Consider the following 23,648-nt stretch of genomic DNA (forward strand, 5'->3'; position numbering starts at 1 on the left):
TTTTTTAAAAAGTATTATATTATTTTTTTGATGTGATATATATGAAATAAAAAAAATGATTGAAAAATGTGTTTATGAAATAAGTAGATAATTTTGTAAAATAATGAGCGTGCATTTAAGTCCTGACTCTTGAAAAGAAGTACTACTACAAATTAGTAGCAATTTTCACTTCTTTAATCCAATCATTTTCTTTGACCATTGTATATTGGCAACATTAATTTTGCAGGTTATCGTTTTACTGTTTATATTTATTATCTTAGAGTTTACATTTATTATTGTAATGCATATATTTTATGATATAATTGACACTAGTAATTGCAGAAATCCCAAATTCTCTACTTCCACAATATCAAGGGTTGAAGAAGCCATCAATTATTTTTTCTCATACCTTTTACTTTGTTGGTCATGGTTATTAATCTCCAAGATCAATGGTCATGATTATTAATACGAGATAATTAGAAGAGAAAGTGATCAAATTTAGTGGTTTGCTAAAGAAAGAAAACAATTGAAGAAAATTAGAGAGCTAGCTTGAAGGTTCATTATACTTAGATCATTTATATTGTGACGTCTCTTGGATCATTTATATTTTGATGTTTCTTTGTTTTCTGTTCTTCCTAATTATAAAGTTTAACATATTAAACTGTGGATGCTTGAAGCAAAAAAAAAAAACATATTAAAACAGGGACGCGCAAGAATGGAATACAATCATTCCGAATAATTCTATGAAATCGGACCCACTACTTTATTGAGGCAATAATATCATCAAAGTGTCTTAAATCACCCTAACCACTGCTGTTATTGTCTTAAAACATAGACTTTTATGTGATCCCTAATATCAAATTTCCCTAATAAAATGTTGATGACAGAGTCAACTAATCTTGTTTATCAATTTCCTCCATTTGTGATTAGTTCAAGATGAATTTGGATTTTGGGTGCCTAGCTCCAATTCCACCTAGTTGAATAATTGATTATCATTGCCTGGGATCCACCTTGATGCCAATTCCACCTAGTTGAATGGTTGATTGTCTCAATACTCTTCTTCACCTTCTCACCAGAAACAAATAAGCCATTTTCAGGAAAGAAATGCTTTGCTAGCTCTGCAGTTAGTGAGATTTGTTTCTCTCTTAAAATTTGAGAGTGAAACTGACGAAAATCCCTCGAAAAGAGATGGAGATGGCCACCACTTGCAGCATCGATCGTGTCTTACTTGGTCTAGAGTTGCTTCTGAACAGATTCCGAGACAATTTTTCTCTTTCGCATGTTGGTGGTAATCTTCTTTTGGATGTTCGTGATGCAATCAGACACATGAAATTTCTCAAAACGTTTCTTATGTGTGCTAGAAAGTGGAGCCTTGTTCATTTGTACTTGCAATCTGACAATGTTGTGAAGAAGGTGAGTCTTCCATCTTTCTTATCTTGTATCGAAGATACCTTTCACAAATCCGAGGAGGACATTCTGTCTCTTTGCCTTAGATTAGAAATGGAAAAATATGAATGGGTTATTCACAATTCTATTTTTGCTCGTGGAGTGTTCCGCGAAATTGAGAAAAAGATCACATCACTCAAGCAAGAAATCATCCAAATTTACCTTGCTTTGGCAAGCAGCAGGTCATTTCAATCAAATTCTTGTGTGACAGATGATGAACTGTTGGAATTCATAGACCTCATCCTGCAAAATCTAGCAGATTTGACCAATGACTATATGAATTGGCGAATTCATAAATATGATCCTTTGAGTGCTCCTTTGACTGCTCAAATCCAAGATCTTGAAGCAAAGCTGACATTCTTGAAAAAGTGTTGGTGTCAAACCGCAAAAATAAAATTTCCCTTACTCTAAGTCACGAATTAGGTCCACTATGGTAATGGAGCAGGGACTAGGCTGGTGGCAATGGGTTACTGAGCTTGCACCCTGGTGCAGAGTTGCTTGATCCGGATATACCAAGTGTATTAATTACGTAAAGACAAAATTTCGAATAATAGGCAGCGAGCAGGGTTCGAATCCACAGGGACTTGGGAAATTTATTTTGATTGAATGTAATCATTAAATAAAATGGGGGAAGTTGATATGGAACTGTCTTAATTTAATTGCTCAAATTAAAAATATAGAAGTAAAATATTGACGGAAGGAAAATCTCTAGTCAAAGGTAAATCTCCACTTATGGGTTTCGAATCACTGATACCAGATGCAAGAGATAAAATCTTCATTACAATAAACTGGTATGGTTGTCAACAAGCTCTGACAACCTGCCTAACCTTACGATTCGATAACCACAACAAGCCTGTAGTTATTTGCCCTAGCCAATTTAAGCAAGTCCTAACACGCTCTTTAGGATTTAAACCTATTGAACAGCATTAATCATTAGACTGGCCAGCCATTATAACCAACAAACCACACACTGCTCGTTTATTTAGGCTATATCATATATTTCCGCAACCAAACGACTCAAAGTTTCTAACTAACAATTTGAATCATATCACTTGCCACATGCCTAAAAATTACGGTCAACCCAATTACGGATTGAGCACTCTTAGATGGCTGTTAATCTACTACACAATTAAACAGTGATCAAAGTATTTAATTGCAAGCAAATACATAATGCATAAGTGAAAAACAGGAAATATATAAACCTTGCACAATTAAGACGTAGGGAAAATCGAATTCGATCTCACAGTATTTGTCGAACCAAAGCTTCGATTTAACCTCTGACTAGATGAAGAAATTAGCCCACTCCTAATTAGTTGAATTTGCAGGCCAAAGAAAGATGGATTTGCAAAGCGCATTGGCGTTTTTTACTAGAAAGCAAGGAATAAAAAATATTTTCCCGTTGGGGAATATTATCGAACACCTGGCGTGTGTCAGAGGCCAGTCCAGAGAAAGGAAACTAGAACTAAACTAAAAGCTAAACTAGAGGTCTCCCCCTTTTGCTTCCGTACGTCCTCTCCTTAAAAAGCCAAAAGTAAGATGACTTAAAGCTCTCTCCGGTGGTCCCCACACATGTGGACAAAGTCTCCAAAATTACTTCTTCCTCCAAGTCTCTCTACGTTCCTTTCTTTTAAGAGCCCAAATGACTTATAGCTTTGTGGTCCCCACCAATCCAAGGCCTAAGGATTGAAGCCCTTAGAAGTCTCCATATTCTCCATAAAGTCCCTCCTTTTTGGTAGTTTTCTGCTTCATTCCTGAAATTAAGTCCCGATACCAAATATGAGTAAATATCAGCAATTAACACAATATTTGTCAGGGATAGAAGGGAAAATTAATAATTAAAATACCAACAATTAACACCCTATCAATTCCCCCCACACCTAAACCATGCTTGTCCTCAAGCATGAGAACAAGAAACAAACACCAATATTTGATAGTGGCTATTGCTCTATCCAACAAATTGCCAAGATACCAAGAAAAATAATATTCAAGCATCAATGGTCAAGTCCAAGAAACATCACTCCGGTTAGCTTCTAAACCACAAATGCCTCTAATTCCAGGTTAACTAATCTAAGAAAAAGGAATGACACACAACAGTTATCAGCAAATGGTCCAACTATTAACCAAAATCTCAACATTAAATCCATAATTCGGCAAGCTGACTTTTATTACACACTAACACAACCTTCAACTTTTTTTCACATTTTTTCTACTTTTCTCTCCTTTTTTTTTTCTTTCAATAGTAACAAAAGACTTAGTCGCTAGCCATTTGAGCCTTTTGACGCGAACTCCAACATTGGCCAGATGAAGGAGCCCGGTTACTCAGCTTCTATCGCCACGTGACCACGTACTCATAGAAGTTACTACCTTTTGACGCGAGAATCAACACTTTTAGGTGCAGATCCCCGGTTACTCAGTAGTAACTAATAGCGGAGTACAGTCAAGTTTATTCATAGTTAAAAATCACAAAAACTCAATATAACACAAAAACCAAAAGAAAACTTGCATCAGCTAACCTCATTTTCAAACATGGAGAACTAAAGTTAATAACCGGACCAATTCACACGAAAATGCCAATAATCATTCCCTATGCCTAGGAAAGTTAACCAAAAATTATAAGAGTAAAACAATCATTGATATTCACCAAAGAGATGTTTTTGGATTCAACCACATTAACTTGGTACCCTTTTATTATTAAAACTTGGCAATAGCAGAAATAAAGGCAACAATCCAACATCAAACTTGGCATCACATACGAGCTAATCACTAAAAAGAAGAAAAAGAAAATGAATGAAAGACACTAGCACCATAACTGCTCCCCCCACACCTAAATCCTACATTGTCCTCAATGTGACAAATAAAAAGCAAAAGTGAAGCAAAAGTGAGAGGGAAAGCAACCACACTTCCCTGAAATCGGGGCATAGTGAAGGGCGAGGTGGAAACGGAGGTGCAAAGCCTGTAAGAAACAGAGACTGCGCCAAATCATGTGCCATGCCGGCGACATTGGCATCGACGTTGACCATGCGAGCCTCCAAAGTCTGAACCTGGAAAACTAAGAAGAGAGGAAGAAATGAGCTGAAATCGCGTTTCTGAAGCCTTTGTTGGGACACATAAAACGCGATTGAAAACGCGCCTTCAACTCGCGTTTTATAAGTCGCGTTTCCTTCACAAATCTTGCAGGAATGAAAACGCGATTGAAAACGCGCCTTCAACTCGCGTTTTATAAGTCGCGTTTTGTGCACAAATCTCGCAGGAGTGAAAACGCGATTGAAAACGCGCCTTCAACTCGCGTTTTATAAGTCGCGTTTTGTGCACAAATCTCGCAGGAGTGAAAACGCGATTGAAAACGCGCCTTCGACTCGCGTTTTCTAGTCGCGTTTCACTGTGGCTTTCGGACGATTCTCATTGTGAGCTTCCTGCACGTCATCACGCGGGCACGTCAAAACTGAAGGGCACCTATAAATCGGCAAAAACGAAAACTGAAACCCAAAATTAGTCGAATTCAAGGAGAACACCTCTAAACTACCACACGGAATTGAACAAACAATTAAAATGAACAATTGGGTTGCCTCCCAAAAGCGCCTTTCTTTAAAGTCTTTGGCTAGACAAAATAATGCTTCAATCAGAGAGTTCAGGCACTGCAAGGGTCACCTCCTCAACATTATTAACTTGAAATCCTTCATAAAAAGGTTTGAGACGATGACCATTAACCTTAAAAATCTTGTCAGTGTGAAGACTTTGAATTTCTACTGCACCATGAGGAAACACATTAGTCACAATAAAAGGTCCAATCCAACGAGAACGCAATTTACCAGGAAAAAGTTTAAGTCTAGAGTGAAAAAGAAGTACTTTTTGACCAATACAAAAAATTTTCCTTGAAATTGCTTTATCATGAAATGCTTTTGTCTTCTCCTTATAAATGCAAGAACTCTCATATGCATCATTTCGGATTTCCTCCAACTCTTGCAATTGCAACTTCCTGTGTTCTCCAGATTCATCCATTCGCATATTATAATTTTTAACTGCCCAATATGCCCTATGTTCCAATTCCACAGGTAGATGACAAGGTTTGCCAAAAATTAATCGGTAAGGAGACATACCTATGGGGGTCTTAAAAGCTGTACGGTAAGCCCAAAGTGCATCATCTAAGCGCAAACTCCAATCCTTTCTATTGGGATTCACCGTCTTTTCAAGTATCGACTTGATTTCTTTATTGGAGATTTCTGCTTGACCACTAGTCTGCGGATGATAGGACGTAGAAACCCGGTGAGTGACGCCATATTTCTTCAACAATGCTTCCATTACTCGATTGCAGAAGTGTGTCCCTCGGTCACTGATAATTGCTCTTGGCGTGCCATACCTGACAAAAATATGAGATTTAATAAAATCAACTACAACCTTAGCATTGTCAGTCCTAGTTGCCTTAGCCTCTATCCACTTTGAGACATAATCAACTGCAAGTAATATATACATATTACCAAAAGAGGAAGGAAATGGACCCATAAAATCTATACCCCATATATCGAAAATTTCACAAACCAGTATAGGAGTAAGAGGCATTTGATCTCTATGGCTTAAATTACCTGTCTTTTGACAATTTGCACATGATTTACAAAATAAGTATGCATCACTAAACAAAGTTGGCCAAAATAAACCACACTCTAAAACCTTTCTTGCAGTTCGCTTAGGGCCAAAATGTCCACCACACGCATATGAGTGACAGAAAGATAAAATTGATGGAACCTCTTCTGTAGACACACACCTGCGAATAATTTGATCAGAACAATATTTCCACAAGTATGGTTCGTCCCACACATAATATTTAACATCACTTTTAATTTTTTCCTTTTGAGCTCTAGACAAATCATTAGGTAGCGTTCTAGTAACCAGATAATTCACTAAATCAGCATACCAGGGAGTTGTCTTTTGAACTACAAAAAGATGCTCATCTGGAAAATTATCCTTCAAGGGAGCAGGTCCTTCACTATTGATCAAACGACTGAGATGATCAGCAACCATATTTTCGGCACCCCTTTTGTCTTTAATTTCCAAATTAAATTCTTGCAATAGGAGAATCCACCTTATAAGTCGTGGTTTGGCCTCTTTCTTGTTGAGCAAATATTTCAAAGCTGCATGGTCAGAATAAATAATGACTTTAGTGCCAAGTAAATAAGAACGGAATTTTTCTAAAGCAAAAACAATAGCTAAAAGCTCCTTTTCCGTAGTCGAATAATTGCACTGGGCACCATCCAAGGTCCTCGAGGTATAATAAATGACATAAGAAGCTCTGCCCTCCTTCTGGCCAAGTACTGCACCAACAGCAAAATTGCTGGCATCACACATTATCTCGAAAGGAAGACTCCAGTTTGGTGGTCGAACCACTGGTGCTGAAGTCAATGATCCCTTGAGCGTGTCAAATGCACTCTTGCAATTATCATCAAAATGAAATACCACATCCTTTTGAAGTAATTTGCATAGAGGATGGGATATCTTTGAAAAATCTTTGATGAAACGCCTATAAAAACCTGCATGGCCAAGAAAAGAGCGAACTTCCCGCACACTTGCAGGGTAAGGTAAACATTTGATAATTTCTACCTTAGCCTTATCTACCTCAATTCCTTTTGCAGATACCACATGGCCTAAAATTATGCCTTGGTCCACCATAAAATGGCATTTCTCATAATTTAAAACAAGATTAGTCTCAATGCACCTTTTAAGAATTTTTGTGAGGTTAGTTAAACATTCATCAAAAGAATTACCATAGACAGTAAAATCATCCATAAACACTTCTATGATATTCTCCACATAATCAGAAAATATACTAACCATACACCTTTGGAATGTAGCAGGCGCATTACAAAGACCAAAAGGCATTCGTCTATAGGCAAATGTACCAAAAGGGCAAGTAAATGTGGTTTTCTCTTGATCTTCAGGCGCCACTGGAATTTGTAGAAAACCTGAAAAACCATCAAGACAGCAATAATGAGATTTTCCTGCCAACCTTTCCAACATCTGATCAATAAAAGGCAATGGAAAATGATCTTTACGAGTTAATGCATTTAATTTTCTAAAATCGGTACAAACTCTCCACCCATTTTGAACTCGAGTGGGCACTAACTCACCTTTAGGATTTTCAATAACAGTAATTCCTGTCTTTTTAGGAACTACTTGAACAGGACTTACCCACTTACTATCCGAAATGGGATAGATTATACCTGTGTCAAGAAGTTTTAAAACTTCTTTCTTCACTACCTCCATCATTGGTGGGTTCAATCTCCGTTGAGCCTCTCTCGAAGGCTTAGCACCATCTTCTAACAAGATGCGATGCATGCAAGTGGCTGGACTTAATCCTTTTATGTCAGCCACTGTCCATCCTATTGCCTCCTTGTGGTCCTTCAACACCCGAATTAGTTTTTCTTCCTCTAAAGCAGTCAATTTACTGGAAATTATTACTGGGAGTGTATCTCCATCTCCCAAGAATGCATACTTTAAATTATCCGGTAACTGCTTTAATTCCACCTTCGGGGCTTGCACAATAGATGGCAAAAGCTGTGAATGAGACAGAGGTAATTCCAAGTAAGACACATTGGAAAATTCTGGACAAAGAGAATTCAATTCAAAAATAACTTCCTGCAATTCAAAAGGAAAAACAAACTTCCCTTTTATCTTTTGCAAATTTTCCTGACAGAGACCAGTAGAAATAGCAACCTTCAACGCATCGTCATTATTAAATTCAAAATTTTGCTGCGCCAAAGAATCAATTACATCTATAACAAAAATTGAATGAGATTCACCAGGATATTTCATGGCATCATAAATATTAAATTTAATAACATCACCATCAAATTCCATAGTCAATGTGCCAGTGAAAACATCAATTTTTGTTCTAGCAGTTTTCAAAAATGGTCTCCCTAACAGTATTGGAGATGAATTAGAATTATCATCCTCCATATCAAGCACATAAAAATCTGCAGGAAAAATCAAATTATCAATTTGCACTAAAATATCCTCCAAAACTCCATCAGGATAGGCATTTGATCGATCAGCCAGTTGAATTATTACGCCCGTCTCTTTTAAAGGCCTAATGTTCATCAAATTATAAATAGAACGAGGCATAACATTTATCGAAGCACCCAAATCCAACATAGCTTTTTCAATTTTAATATTACCTATTTTGCAAGGGACAGTAAACATACCTGGGTCCTTGCATTTAGGAGGCAATTTTTTCTGCAAAACTGCCGAAACATTTTCTCCCATATGCACTTTCTCGTTTCCTTTCAACTTTTTCTTACCAGTGCATAATTCCTTCAAAAATTTAGCATATCTAGGAATTTGCTTAATTGCATCTAAAAGAGGGATATTTACCTCAACTTTTCGAAAAGTGTCCAAAATCTCCTGTTCGTGCTCTTGCTTTTTGGACTTTGCCAGTCGACTAGGAAATGGAGGCGGAGGTGTAACCACTTGTGTTGATTTTTCTCCAAAATCTGGTTGTTCCAAGGCTCTAGGTTGAGACACATTCCCCTCTTTTTCGAGCTCTTCCTCGATTGCTTGTTCAGAAATTTTCTTGCTCGGCTCAGGCAACTCTTTGCCACTTCTTAATGTGATGGCACTAGCATTTTGCTTGGGGTTGACAATTGTCTGCGAAGGTAGCTTTCCAGATAATTGGGATTCCAATCTATTGACTGTGGAAGCTAACTGGCTCATTTGATTCTCCAAATTATGAATGCTAGTTTTCGTCTCCTGTTGAAATTGTTGAGTGTTAGTAGCCAAAGATTTCACAATATCCTCAAGTGACATACCTGATTTAGGAGCAGGTTGTTGCTGTGAAAGTTGAGGTCTAGGTTGATATTGTGACTGATGTGAAAATCCTGGTGGCCTTACTGCATAATTAAAATTAGGATGATCCCTCCATCCTGGATTATAGGTGTTTGCATAGGGATCATACCGTCTCTGAGGTGGTCCTGGAAATCCAACTGCATTAGCCTGCTCAGTCGAATCATCTTGGAGTGTGGGGCACATATCTGTTGGATGACTCGAACCATAGCAGATTCCACATGTTTTCAATTGCTGCATTTGTCCTATAGCTAACTTTTCAACCAAAGAAGTTAGACAATCTAATCTTTGCTCTATTGTAGAATTACTTACCTCATTGACTCTACGAGTCGTGTTATCCTGCCTGTCTCCAAATTGTTGAGCATTTGCAGCCATACTCGATATCAAATTTCTTGCCTCCGTGGGTGTTTTATTCACTAAGGAGCCCCCACTGGCAGCATCAATAATTCTTCTGTCAGTTTGGGACAGACCCTCATAAAAATACTGGATGAAGAGTTGGTCAGGAATTTGATGATGAGGACAACTAGCACATAGTTGCTTGAATCTTTCCCAATATTCATGTAGAGTCTCTCCATTGAATTGTCGAATTCCACAGATGTCTTTCCTAATGCTTGCAGCTCGGGATGCAGGAAAGAATTTTTCTAGAAAATGCTTCTTCATGTCTGTCCATGTGGATATTGACCCAGAGGGCAGATAATAGAGCCAATCCTTAGCTTTATCGGCTAAGGAAAATGGAAAGGCTCTTAATTTAATTTGCTCCTCTGTGACTCCCTGAGGTTTCATTGTCGAGCAAACCACATGGAATTCTTTGAGATGCTTGTGGGGATCTTCACCTGGTAAGCCATGAAAAGAAGGAAGTAAATGGATTAGTCCAGATTTTAACTCAAATGCAACCTCTAATGTAGGATAAGTAATGCATAGAGGCTGTTGATTTAAATCTGGTGCAGCCAATTCTCTCAATGTCCGTTCATTAGCCATGGTGCTATCTATCTCTTCCGTCTCACTAAATGAATCCACAAAATCTACTACTGAATTATGTCCAGTAGATGAGGAGGATGCCTCTGCTCGTTCTCTTGTTGCTTTTCTCAATGCACGAGCAGTTTTCTCTATCTCAGGATTATATTGCAGTTCACCTGTACGAGAAGATCTAGGCATAAACTAGTAACAATAAAAATAAAAATAAAAAATAAACAAAGAAAATATAATTCAAAGAAAATAAATTTATTTTGACACCAAGTCCCCGGCAACGGCGCCAAAATTTGTTGGGTGTCAAACCAGCAAAAATAAAATTCCTACTCTTAAGTCACGAATTAAGTCCACTATGGTACTGGAGCAGGGACTTAGGCTGTGCAATGGGTTACTAGCTTCACCCTGGTGCCAGAGTTTGCTTGATCCGATATACCAAAGTGTATTAATTACGTGAAAGACAAAATTCGAATATAGCAGCGAGCAGGGTCGAATCCACAGGGACTTGGGAATTTATTTTGAATGAATGTAACATTAAATAAAAATGGGGGAAGTTGATATGGAACTGTCTAATTTAATTGCTCAAATTAAAAATATAAAGTAAATTGACGGAAGGAAAATCTCTAGTCAAAGGTATAATCTCCACTTATGGTTCGAATCACTGATCACAGATGCAGAGATAAAATCTTTCATTTACAAATAAACTGGTTATGGTTGTCAACAAGCTCTGACAACCTGCCTAACCTTACTGATTCGATAACCACAACAAGCTCTGTAGTTATTGCCCTAGCCAATTAAGCAGTCCTAAACACGCTCTTAGGATTTAACCTATTGACAGCATTAATCATTAGACTGGCCACCAATTATAACCAACAAACACACACGCTCGGTTTATTTAGGCTATATCATATATTTCCGCAACAACGACTCAAAAGTTTCTACTACAATTGAATCATATCACTTGCCACATGCACTAAAATTACCCAACAATTACGGATTGAGCACTCTTAGATGGCTGTTAATTACTCACACAATTAAACAGTGATCAAGTATTTAATTCCAAGAAATAATCATATGCATAAGTGAACAGGAAATATATAAACACTTGCAAATTAAAGAACGTAGGGAAATCAATTCGATCTCACAGTTTTGTCGAACCAAAGCTTCGATTTAACCTCTGACTAGATGAAGAAATTAGCCACTCCTCATAGTTGAATTGCAGCCAAAAGTACTGGATTGCAAAGGCATTGCGTTTTTACTAGAAAGCAAGGAATAAAAGATGTTTTTCCCGTTGGGAAATATTGTCGAACACCTGGCGTGTGTCAGAGGCCAGTCCAGAGAAAGGAAACTAGAACTAAACTAAAAAGCTAAACTAGAGGTCCCCCCTTGCTTCTGTACGTCCTCTCCTTAAAAAGCCAAAAGTAAGATGACTAAAAGCTATCTCCGGTGGTCCCCACACATGTGGACAAAGTCTCCAAAATTACTCCTTCTTCCAAGTCTCTCTACGTTGCTTTCTTTTAAGAGCCCAAATGACTTATAGCTTTGTGGTCCCCACCAATCCAAGGCCTAAGGATTGAAGCCCTTAGAAGTCTCCATATTCTCCATAAAGTCCCTCCTTTTAGGTAGTTTTCTGCTTCATTCCTGAAATTAAGTCCCGATACCAAATATGAGTAAATATCAGCAATTAACACAATATTTGTCAGGGATAGAAGGGAAAATTAATAATTAAAATACCAACAATTAACACCCTATCAAAAAGCTTCATTCCCTTTACCAAAATGCGAGGAACCGCAGATATTCCTGCCTTGCTATTATCTCACTTTGAAGTGGTGGCTTTGACCGCAGCACGCCTCTCTTACATGTGGTCCTTTTGGAAAAATGTTGAGTACAGAAGTACTTGCAGCTTCAAACTCCTCAGCATCAGAGCGGTTGATTTTCATGTCTACGAGATTTATAAGGAAGTACTTGCAGCTTCAAACTCCTCAGCATCATTACATACAGCAGTGATGGATGAGCGGATATTGAACAACTTCAATGATTCTCTGATAAGTCGTCTCTGGGAGTTGTTATGCTGCAGGTCTAGCTTTGTAGATTCTATGAAAGATCAAATGCGAATACTCTATGCAGGCCTGAGGTTTTTGAGAAGCATTTTAAGGGAGCATCATGAGATGATGGATGAACAAAATGAAAAAATTGGAGCTCTCCTTGGTGAGGCAGGCATTATAATATTCACGCCCACTCTGAGCAGAGTGATAGAAGGAGAAGTTAGCTTCTCAGGATCCACCCAGGTTCTTGATTTTTGTGATATGCTGGCTAGTACCAACATCCATATCAAGAATTTTAAGGATCAGATCAGTGGCTCAAGTACTATAGAGAGTCTTCCTAATTCCTCTCATAGCTTAAGAGCACCAGAAGTTAGCCAGACTTCCAGCCGCATGCTATCAAAAGGTAAAATGCCAATAGACCATGAAGTCATGGTTGGTCTTGATGATGAGGCAGAAAAAGTAATTGAACCACTTATCTCTAGTACTATACAGAGTCTTCCTAATTCCTCTCATAGCTTAAGAGCACCAGAAGTTAGCCAGACTTCCAGCCGCATGCTATCAAAAGGTAAAATGCCAATAGCTCGTGAAATCATGGTTGGTCTTGATGATGAGGCAGCAAAAGTAATTGGACGACTTAGATGGGGATCAAAACAGGTGGAAATTGTTCCCATTGTGGGAATGGCTGGGCTTGGTAAGACAACTTTAGCCAAAAAAGTTTACAATGATAGTTCAGTAACCTGTCACTTCCACATTCGTCTTTGGTGTACTGTTTCTCAAGAATTTAACATGAAAAATGTGTTACTTCAAATTTTGTGCTCTGATGGCAAACATTCTAGGAAGGATGAGTTTCAAAATCTGGATAAACATGCGTTGCTTGAAAAGCTCTATCAAAGGCTATTGAAGAATCGGTATCTTGTTGTTTTTGATGATGTCTGGGACATTAAGGTATGGAATGAGCTGAGAATTTCATTCCCAGATGACAAAAACCAAAGTCGGATCATCTTCACGAGTCGATCTTCTAATGTAGCTTCACAGGTTCAATATGGTAGAGAACCTCACAAGATTCGCTGCCTTACTGTCGAAGAGAGTTTCGAATTGCTGCAGAAGAAGGTGTTTGGAGAAGAAGAAGAATGTCCTCAAGCATTGCATGAATTGGGAATGGAGATTGTCAAAAAGTGCTGGGGATTACCCTTTGCAGTTGTTGTTGTAGCTGGAATTCTAGCAACTATAAAGCATGATATTTTGCTTTGGGAAAAGTTTGCTGAAAGTTTAACTTCAACCATGGTGTCTGGTACAGACCAGTGGAAGAAGTCATTGGAGCTCAGTTATGAGCATTTACCATATCACTTGAAGGCATGCTTGCTGTATTTTGCTGCATTTCCAGAAGATGAAAAAATTGGTGCCAAGAAGTTGATGTGTCTATGGATTGCAGAAGGATTTGTGGAAATAATTGAAGGAGAGAAATCAGAGGATATTGCAGAAGAATATCTGATGGACCTAATTGGCCGAAACCTAGTTATGGTAGGTAAGAACAGATCCATTGGTGGAGTCAAAACTTGTTACATTCACGATTTGATATTTGAGTTCTGTAAGGGCAAGGCGAAAGAAAAGAAATTCCTTCAGGTCCTGGGAGGATATGATGAGCTTTCTACCTTTAATGAGCCTCCCAACCTACCTCGGTTGTCCATTTGCTCCAGTGTAGAAGATTTTATAAAGTCAAGGCTATTTTGTCCGCATTTAGCCAGTCTGCTACTCTTTGATGCTACTCCAAGATATGATAAGTTGTTTAATATCTCCTTCCTTTTTTGCATCTACAAACATCTTAACGTTCTGAATTTAGAGGGCATTAACCTAAGGCTGAAGGAGCTTCCAGCTGAAGTCGAGTCACTTCTTTGTTTGAGGTACTTAGCCCTTGAAGCAGAGGACATGCAATTCATTCCACCATCTATAGCCAAGCTCTCACATTTGGAAACCTTTTGGCTACATTCCAACTTGGTCGTTTCATTGCCAGATAGCATCTGGAACATGAAGAAGTTGAGGCATATACATGTAAGAGGGCGCGTTGCTATTCATCTGCCTTCCAACGACAACGGTGTTGAAAACCTCTCCACTTTACCCAATTTAGACACACTCTCTTGCTTGTGTCTTTTTAAAGAGGGAGAGAACTTATTGAGAAGGATTCCCAACGTTCGCCAACTTAAAATTTCCGATTATCACACTGGAAATGGAGTGTTGAACATGAGTCAACTAGAATGCCTAGAATCACTCACCTGGTGGGGCAATTACTCCTCAGGTTCATGGGAACATGTTGAGGTTCCCTTTCCCATGAATTTGAAGAAGTTGAGTCTTGAAAATCTGGGTCTTCCCTGTAGTAAAATGTCATTGATTGAAGAACTACCCAACCTTGAAGTCCTCGAATTAAGACTGCAGTCAATGGACGGCCAAAGATGGGAGCTGATGGAAGGAGGATTCCCTAAACTCAGGGTCTTGACTTTGACATATTTTAAGGTTGTGGAGTGGACAGAGACAGACCCTGACAGTGATGATTACTTCCCGTGTCTTCAGCAATTAAATCTCGACAGTACTCGTATTTTGAAAATGATGCCTTCTTGTTTAGGGCGTATATCAACTCTTGAAACGATTGAGATCGACCATTGCGGAGATCGTGTCAAATCTTTAGTACGGGAAATTGAAGAAGCACAGAAAAATTATGGAAATGTGAATCTGGAGATCATCATAGATTGAAGGGCATCAGCTGGTGCAATATCTGGTAATTTCCCTTTTTGTCATTACCGTTAATTGGCTTGTAGAAATAATCATGCTTTTCATTTTTAAACAAGTTTAATTTATATTTACCATTTGGTAGCTTTTTTGTACTTCAGTTGCCTGTAATGCATGCACAAGCACATTGAAATTGATGAGCAAACAACTAATTATTGCTCTATTTTTTTTTTTTAATGATATCATCAGGGAGTGCATGCTACGGTGGTTTTTCCTCTTCAGATTGTAATTGATCATCTGTGCGATCTGGCTTTCTTTGATACTTTTGTGGAAGATGGAGGTAAATGTTGGAAAGGATTGATGGCTCTTTTCTTGTCAAGATATGGTCGAAACAATCAATGAGATTATTCAGATATTTTGCTGTTGGCCTATTTTGTGTAATTTCGTTTCGCTGAATTTAATGATGGTTTTGTGCTATTTCTTTTCAAACACGTGTCAATTTGCCGTCAAGGAACTTTGTTATCTTTTTTTTTTTTTTTTTTCTATTTGAGGTTCAAACTCCATCATTTTGATAGAATTGATTAACAATTTATGTTTGAGCTCATGATTCTTGGAGGCATATGATAGCCCAAGTGGGAAACCTCTATGATCATCTCTTTTCTGCTCAAAACAGGTTTAAGGTAAAAATTGCAATGGGGATTGCAAAAGGCATTACGTGGCTTGATCAGGATAGAATTGGTTGAAGATGTATGCTCAATCTTAGGTTTGGATTTAGGATATCCAACTTTGAGATTTGCTAAATTTTTAGAATCATATTTTACTTCTTCAAATTGGAGAATTTTTGCAAAGAATGAAGTATGGGACTTAAGTTCCTTTAAGAAGGATGTCTGCAACTTGGTTTTTCTGCTGCTTGAGCTAATTGCTGGACAGGGCATTAGTAACATAATTGATTCCCCAAAGAGCTTTGAAGGTGATATGTTTGTATGAATATTTAATTTTCCATTTTTGAATTCCACACCATATGTTTTAGATGATATACAGAGCTAGGGATAAATTACCAAAATTGGAGAGAAAATGTGTATAAATTTTACAATTATGTTATGTCAAGTGAACCTAGACAACCGAGGTACAATGAATTTTGGCTAATTAAGTCAAAAGAACAAAAAAAGAGATTTGGAGATTTTCATGGTTAAAAAAAAGAGACTAACTTCATTGTCACTTAATTGGTGTACATTTTCTGTAACTATGATAATACTTTGTTTGGAAATAAATCCCCAGCATAACTGAGAAGCCAATATAATGGTACATATCAGCACATTAATCATAACTTTACATTAAAAGTGTGTGGAGTTACAAAGAAAATTTTTATTTAAGAAAAATTGCGTGGAAATCCGTGACTTTACATTAAAATATAAGCATATTAACGGAATCAGTTTTGTGACGTTGGAAATTTCTGTTTAACTTAAAGTCCTTATTTATTTTTTCTATACCTGGCAATTTGGCGAGTTGAGCGGTTTTTGGGCGATTTGATATTGAGTTTTCATTTAAATGGATGACACCCAATCCGCTCAACTTTAAATTGGATTAATTTTGAGTTGGGTTATATTGAGTCATCTCAAACCTATGACCCAATATATTAATTAATAGAATTTGATACATAAACTCTCTCAAATATATTTGCACATACAAAAAAAAAATTCATACACGAAAACACATTTTCACATAGATAGACATATTTTTACACACTAAAACACTCATAGACACACACACTCACTTTTTAAACTCTTTTGAAATACGTTATTTTTACACATGCAAACACATTACAATACACACTAATATACTTTCACAAATACACACACATACTAGCTATGTAAATTACTTGGATGAACTCACTATTTTTTATACAAGTAAGGATTTTCAAATTGGGTATAGCTTTGGTCCAAACTAAGAGACCGAAGCAACAATTTTGGTTCAAGTTGAATATAGCATGAAAAATGGCATACCAATATACAATTTTCTAAGTCTTGTTACTTGATTTAACATTAGCTATTCCGGACATATTTCTAAGAAATCTGCCAAATTCATGAACTATTAGCTATTCCGGACAAATTAGCCAAATGAAGCCCATCGACCATGTAATGAATTTGGACCGTAACAACTTTTGGAGTTCTGTGAGTGTCCGGAATAGCTAATTTGGCAGATTTGGGACAACTTGGCTAGCGGATGTTTTGCTTGATCCAACAAAGCTGGTCATTTTTTTTTTTGTTTCTTGATTTTAATTTGTTAATTTATTTTTTTAACTTAAGTAAGGTAATGGGTGCCCAACACAAATACCTAAACCATCCAAAATATATATGAGTCTTTATTACCCAACCCAAAATTAACCCAAAACCCAACTTATCCAATCCAACCTCTCAAATTAGTGAGGGGATTGGATGAGTTGTTGGGTTTTGGGTATAATTGCCAGCTCTAATTTTACCTACACAATGGTTGCATCATGGTAAGACGGGGAATTAATTTTTATTCTACACGCTTTGGACGGTAAAATCATCAAAGTGTCTCAAATCACAAAAAAAAACAGAGCCCAGGTGCGGATGCAGGGTCCTTCCCAGAAATATGAGGATAAATATTCCAAAAACAATAAAAATTTCTTTCCTTGAATCTTTCAAAACGAAAGGCAAATGTGGGGTGCAGGTCCTTTCTTCTCAACAACCTAACGAGTATAAAAAAAACTCCAAAAGAAATACTAAATACTTGCTTGCTCTGCAGTCGGTGAGATCTGTTTCTATAAAAGGTGAAATTCCCGTAAACTTGCAAATTGTACATTTCTAAATACTCTACTACTCAACAGCAACCAATTAGCAGGTCAAATTCCAGCAGAAATTGCCCTGTTGGATCGGTTGAAGACTTCTGATGCTGCCAACATCCTTCTATCTGGCCCTTAGTAGATCGACCTTTGATTAAATTCATGTGACATAAAGTTAGTCAAGAAAATTAATATCAGAATTGATGGAGATCTAATGCAGAGGATGGTAAAGTGGCCCGATGGTTATGTATAACTTTTCAAGGTGTAGGTGAGTTATGTATATATATAAAAAAAAAATCCATAAGGTACAAAAGTGTAATTTATCCTATATATATTAATTTTTTTTTAACAAGGAAGAAGTAGGATATTTTTTTTAACAAGGAAGAAGTAGAATTTTTTTTTAAAAGTGGAGAGGAGGAAGGAGAATTAGATTCCAAGACTTTTTTTTTGATAGAAAGTGACAAAAATATTATTAATCTGAGATGATGTCCGCAGCAAGCGCGGTAACAATAAAATCTGGAGATGATTCCAAGACTTTTAAATCTTAGAATTTCAACGTTAGTTAATAAAATCATTTTAGGCTTTTAATATAAATAATTTTAACATTTTAACTAATTCCAACGCAGAGGACGATATCCATCATTTTGATACTGTGCTTCAAATCGTGGAGTCATGTACATTTTACCACACGATGATTATACGAAAATGCACTAAATTGTAAGGGTTGACACTATAATTTATTCGTTTGTTTGTTGATGAATATAATTAGGAAGGAGGCTGATCATTCCAGACCATTAAACTGTCTCAAATCCTAAAGTCATCAAACTGTCTCAAATTCACCACAACAACTCATCTTGCAAGTGAAAGTGCTCTAACACGCATATGTATTCACTCTTTTATTTTATTTTTTTTGAGGGATCTTCTGAAGAACCAATCCCACTTTTACAGTTAAGAAGCCAGTGTATAGGTGCATATTGCTCCTACAATGACATTAATATTGTGTGAAACCACAGTAATTTTGGATGGATTATTAACTTTAGGTGCAAAATATCCAAAATAAATTTTAAGGTACAATTTCATGGTAATTAGTAATTTTAAAGTGCAAAATATCCAAAATAAATTTTTAGGTACAATTTCATGGTAATTAGTAATTTTAAAGTGCAAACTATCCAGAAATAAAAATTTGAGATGCAAAGTGGAAATCATTCAAAAGGGTGTCAAGTGAAATTGGTTGCTTATCAAGCAATCTTACAAGGAGGGAGAGTGAAAACAAGGAGTCTACTAAGGATTTTTGCGGTTAATTGATTAACATTTTATAGTTTTGCTTGTTCATATATAAAGGTTTAAGGACTTTGTTAAGATGTAATTATTTTCATTCAACTCAAAGAATCCATTTAGCTAAAATATCTAATAGAGTCATTTTACAATTTTCTTAGCAATTACAGCTAAAAAAATTGTTATTTCGTAAAATTATGTTGTTTGTAATCATAGGGTGTAAAAATTATTAAGCAACAATACTTGAATTTTGAAAGAAACTATGAATTTTGAAAGAAATCTAGCAGATTTCTAATTACCGTGAAATTGCACCGCTTTCATTTTTGGCTTCAACATCACACGTATTGGGTTAGACGCACTCAATACTTTCATGGTAATTTCAAAATCCATTAGTCGTCTTGTCCAGACCTACCCATTACACGCATCATCAGAATGATGCATTTAATGAACATTACACGGCCACAATGGCTGGCGGTGTAATAGACCCGTGTTATGACAGGCGTAGTACGCATCATTACACTCCATTGCAGATGCCCTTATCTTCATAACTCATCTCCACCTTCCCGAGTTGATCCCGCCTCGGCTGTACCCCCAAGCCTGGTCACTTAACGTCTGACACTTACAAGCATAGCTGATTAATGTTAGGCAAGTTGACATGGCTGTCGCCGTCATCCTGCCCAGACCTGCCTCTGACACCGCCGCCCTAGACTGATGCCCTACAGGTGACAGGGAGTAGATTCCATCATTTCTCTTGTAGGTTTCTCTACTATAAATACTCTCCTCCTTTTTTGTGGGCACATGAGGGAGAGACTCCAACTCAGTTTAATCTGGCCCTCATTCATAACTCCAGTCCAATTAGTCTTCCTTTTACTCTTGATTTCTTACACAACTGACTTTAGCATCGGATCTAGATCGGGGGACAAAACTCCGGCTGTGTCTCTATCTTAGCAGGTATACTTGTGCTGTCAACTCGGTTCGTCTGTCCAGAAATCACCTCGTCAGGAAACATTCTCTCAAATTATTTCTCTCAATGCTAATCTTGATTCATATTTTAAATGATTCAAACTATGATGATCTAAAGGTCAAAAATACTTATTTCACATTTACCATCTAATTGGTGAATAATAACTTCGAAATATGATACCGAAACGAGACTCCAGAATCAGCATTTACACGTAAAAGAAAATGTTATTGCACTTTATGGCAATATATGCACATCCCTTCGCACAATTTGCTAGCCAGAACTAAAAAGCATCTGTATGTACCTATGAATGTTGATTTACTGAAACTTACAATGCAAAGAGACAAAATTTATTTAGTATTTGACAATTGAGTCACTTAAAGAATTCAAATTTCATATTTCCCAATATGACCCTCCTCAACTACACAATGAGTATGAATGAGTCCAAATCAACAAAATTACTTTAAAATGTTGGCTAAATCTGACATGAACCAACCAAAAAGAAGAAAACAAACAAATTTTCTCGGCTTACTTAAGAACGAAATTTAGTTGAATAAAACTAGCATAATGTTCTGCCAACATGCAGCTGAAATATCAGGGTATAAGAACCCGGAACAAACCCCTTTCTCAACAATAAGAAAACAAATAAATGTAAGGAAACTAGCATACAAAGTTACAAACAAGAAAGGATAACCAATCCAGCTTTACTCGAGTTGGCCAAGGAGGACTTCTCAACGTCTCTATCGTGCATCAAGTTGAGGGTCCAAACCTCGCTTGGTGCATATACAAGTAAACTTGGCTCCCATTCTCTTATAAATCTAAAGGGCACGGTACTATACTACCCAGTATCCACCACCAACCCCTTCACACAACTCACTTGGGCACTCTCCTTCCCACAGTATAGGAGTAGGGTAAGATAAATCTCGATGCTTAACCCGAAAAAAAATATATGAAAACAAGAAAGAGTCTTGAAGGTGTCCTAAGGGCATTTACAATGCATTGCACTCTTTAGAGTGTAATTCATATGCTATATTATCACTTTATTATCCCCTCTTTCATTATATTATCACTCACTATAGATTACACTTTACATACTATAATAGTGTGGACCAATAATCAAATCACGTATTTATTTTAATAGTTCTCAACACATATCTCGTAAATAAATAAATCTATTTTTTGAAAAGTAATTTCATTTATTTTTGGAAAAAAATTAGTAACTTTTGTTCAAATTTTTGTATTCTAAAATTTTTTTTATTTACTAAAAAAATAATATTATTAATTTTTGAAAACTAATGGTATATATTTTTATGGATTTCAAAAAAATACATTGTTATTTTCCAAAAATAATTAGGTAATTATTAAACAAAAACCCAACACTTTAAAAAATTAGATAGGAGGTTAAAGAAAACAAATGATGCAATAGGAGAAATGATGGAGTGGGAGAGTAAGAAATTGAGAAAATGTTAACAATATTTATAGACAAAATTTTGAGAATTGAAAGTGAAAAAAAATTACTGTTGCAAATTGGTGAAATTGAAACAATGCTACCATTATTTTACCATTGCAAACATGTTGAAAATTGGATTCAAGGGACCACTGCAAAAGTTTTGAATAATTAGATAAAATGAAACCTTTGCAAAGCTTTGAATAATTGGACAAATGAGACCCACTCTTTCAGCCTTTTTTGCTTCAATTATGCATGTAGTGACTGTTACGCGTGTAATGGGCATTATATTCTTACTATGGGAGCGTTTACAATGCATGGGTGTAATAAAGGATAATTGTGGACACCCCAATCAATATTTGACCTCAAAAGGGCCAAAATTAGGGTTCAATGAACTAAATTGTACGGCTTTCGAACACCATATAATAAGCCTTTCGAACACCAAATAAAAAGTCCAAAACTTCCCCAGTTGAAAGTTGTGGTGTGTTGTGGACTTTTTCTCACTTCAGCCTACCTCTAAACGATCCTGTGTAGGGGTGTGTAAAATCGAAAAATTTCAATTACCGATCGAATTCGAATTGAATTCGGAATTTCGAATTCGATAATTCAGTAATTCGGAATGGAAATCGGAATATCCGATTTCGAATTGGTTGAATTCGGGTCGAATTTGGTAATGAGATTTTTCAAATCGGAAATTCCGATTTCAAATTCACAATTTGAAATCGAAATCAGAATTCGGAATTCCTATTTTGATTTCAAATCTGTTTTCATATATATATATATATATATATATATATAATATAACATTTATATTATAATAATAATTTTTATATTCATGAATTCGGTGAAATCGGAATTCCTATTTCGATTTCAATTTCGTTTTCACACATATATATAATATTTTTTATATATATGTAATTTAATATTTATATAATAATAATAATAATAATTTTTATATTCATGAATTCGGTGAAATCGGAATTTACCGAATTCCGAATTGAATTCGGAATTAGTGAATTCGAAATCGAAATCGGTCGAAAATTCTGATACCAAAATTTCGAAAAATTCTGATTTCAAAGTTCTGAATTACCGATTTCGATTTCGATTCACACCCCTAATCCTGTGTGGCCCAATAATTTTCAGCAACCTAGGTGAAGAGTATTAATGGTTTTGTTATAATCATTCCAAGTCATGTACTTTCATAGTTAGGAGTTTATTCCTGTTGCCCCCTATGTTGATTGTAGCACTTCAAAGTTGATTATAATTAGGGATAATTTCATAAACCTCTAAGGTTTTAGACAATTTCACTGAGCTCCCTTGAGGTTTTAAAAATTGTACTTACCTTCCTTAATTTGACACATTTGGCAATCAAACCTTAGACCTGGTCAAAAATTTAAATGAACATCCTAAAATGTCCTTGGTTTAATCGTTTATATTGCTTTCCAAAACAATTGTAAAATGTATAGCATCAAATATAAAGAAAAAGCATCAAATTTTCAATTCCTATATTTATTATTTAATAAACAATTATTACAATAGTTTTATCACAATGACATGATAGTGTACATAGTGCTTTACTAGTGATACATATTCCCTGAAGGTTGGAGAAGAAAGTATTATCATAATTGTTTTAGAGTTTGTAGATTTTTGAATGTTAGAGGTATCAATAATTTAGTAGTAGTTTTGGACAGTTTCTTTTTAAATCGTTGTTGTTTTTTGTGCAAAGAAAAAAAAATCAACAAAAAAATTAGATCACATTGAATGTTGTCAAAAAAAGGTCACTAATTCAACATTTGGTAATGATAGCAACTAGAATCAATATTTATAGTTTATAGTTCTGCGGTTTTACTTGTAAACTATGAACAAAAATGAGGAATAAGAAGAGAAAAAAAGAAAAAATAATTATAAATCTCATTCTTTCAATATGTATACCCAACAAGGGAGTTTCATTAAAATAGTAAGGCTAATATTGTCATTTTAAGTGGGCAAGGAAGGTAAGTGTAATTTCTAAAATCTCAAGGGATCTCATTGAAATTGTTAGAAACCTCAGGGGAGGTTTTTGAAATTATTCCTTAAATTTAATCACAAAAGAATATGAAAATATTCATGGGCATATATGAAAATAGTAGAGTTGCTCACATATAAAAAAATGGAGTAAGTAAGAATCACAAG

At 36.1% G+C, this 23,648-nt stretch overlaps 2 protein-coding genes across 2 annotated transcripts; one reads left to right on the plus strand and one right to left on the minus strand.

Moving 5' to 3' along the window:
- Nucleotides 1–5,040: 5,040 nt before the first annotated feature.
- On the minus strand, nucleotides 5,041–12,161 carry LOC113766113. The gene is made up of 5 exons (XM_027310337.1): nucleotides 12,119–12,161; nucleotides 9,222–10,388; nucleotides 8,131–9,104; nucleotides 7,507–8,076; nucleotides 5,041–7,032 (listed from the first exon to the last, which is right to left on the minus strand). Exons 1-5 carry the CDS (start codon nucleotides 12,159–12,161, stop codon nucleotides 5,041–5,043), a joined length of 4,746 nt encoding a protein of 1,581 aa, XP_027166138.1.
- Nucleotides 12,162–12,227: 66 nt separating this feature from the next.
- LOC113766114 (putative late blight resistance protein homolog R1B-17) lies at nucleotides 12,228–14,946 on the plus strand. The gene is made up of 3 exons (XM_027310338.1): nucleotides 12,228–12,669; nucleotides 12,832–14,774; nucleotides 14,884–14,946. Exons 1-3 carry the CDS (start codon nucleotides 12,228–12,230, stop codon nucleotides 14,944–14,946), a joined length of 2,448 nt encoding a protein of 815 aa, XP_027166139.1.
- The last annotated feature ends 8,702 nt before the right edge of the window (nucleotides 14,947–23,648 follow it).

This window comes from Coffea eugenioides, chromosome 3, assembly GCF_003713205.1.
Source record: "Coffea eugenioides isolate CCC68of chromosome 3, Ceug_1.0, whole genome shotgun sequence".
Lineage (NCBI taxonomy): Eukaryota > Viridiplantae > Streptophyta > Magnoliopsida > Gentianales > Rubiaceae > Coffea > Coffea eugenioides.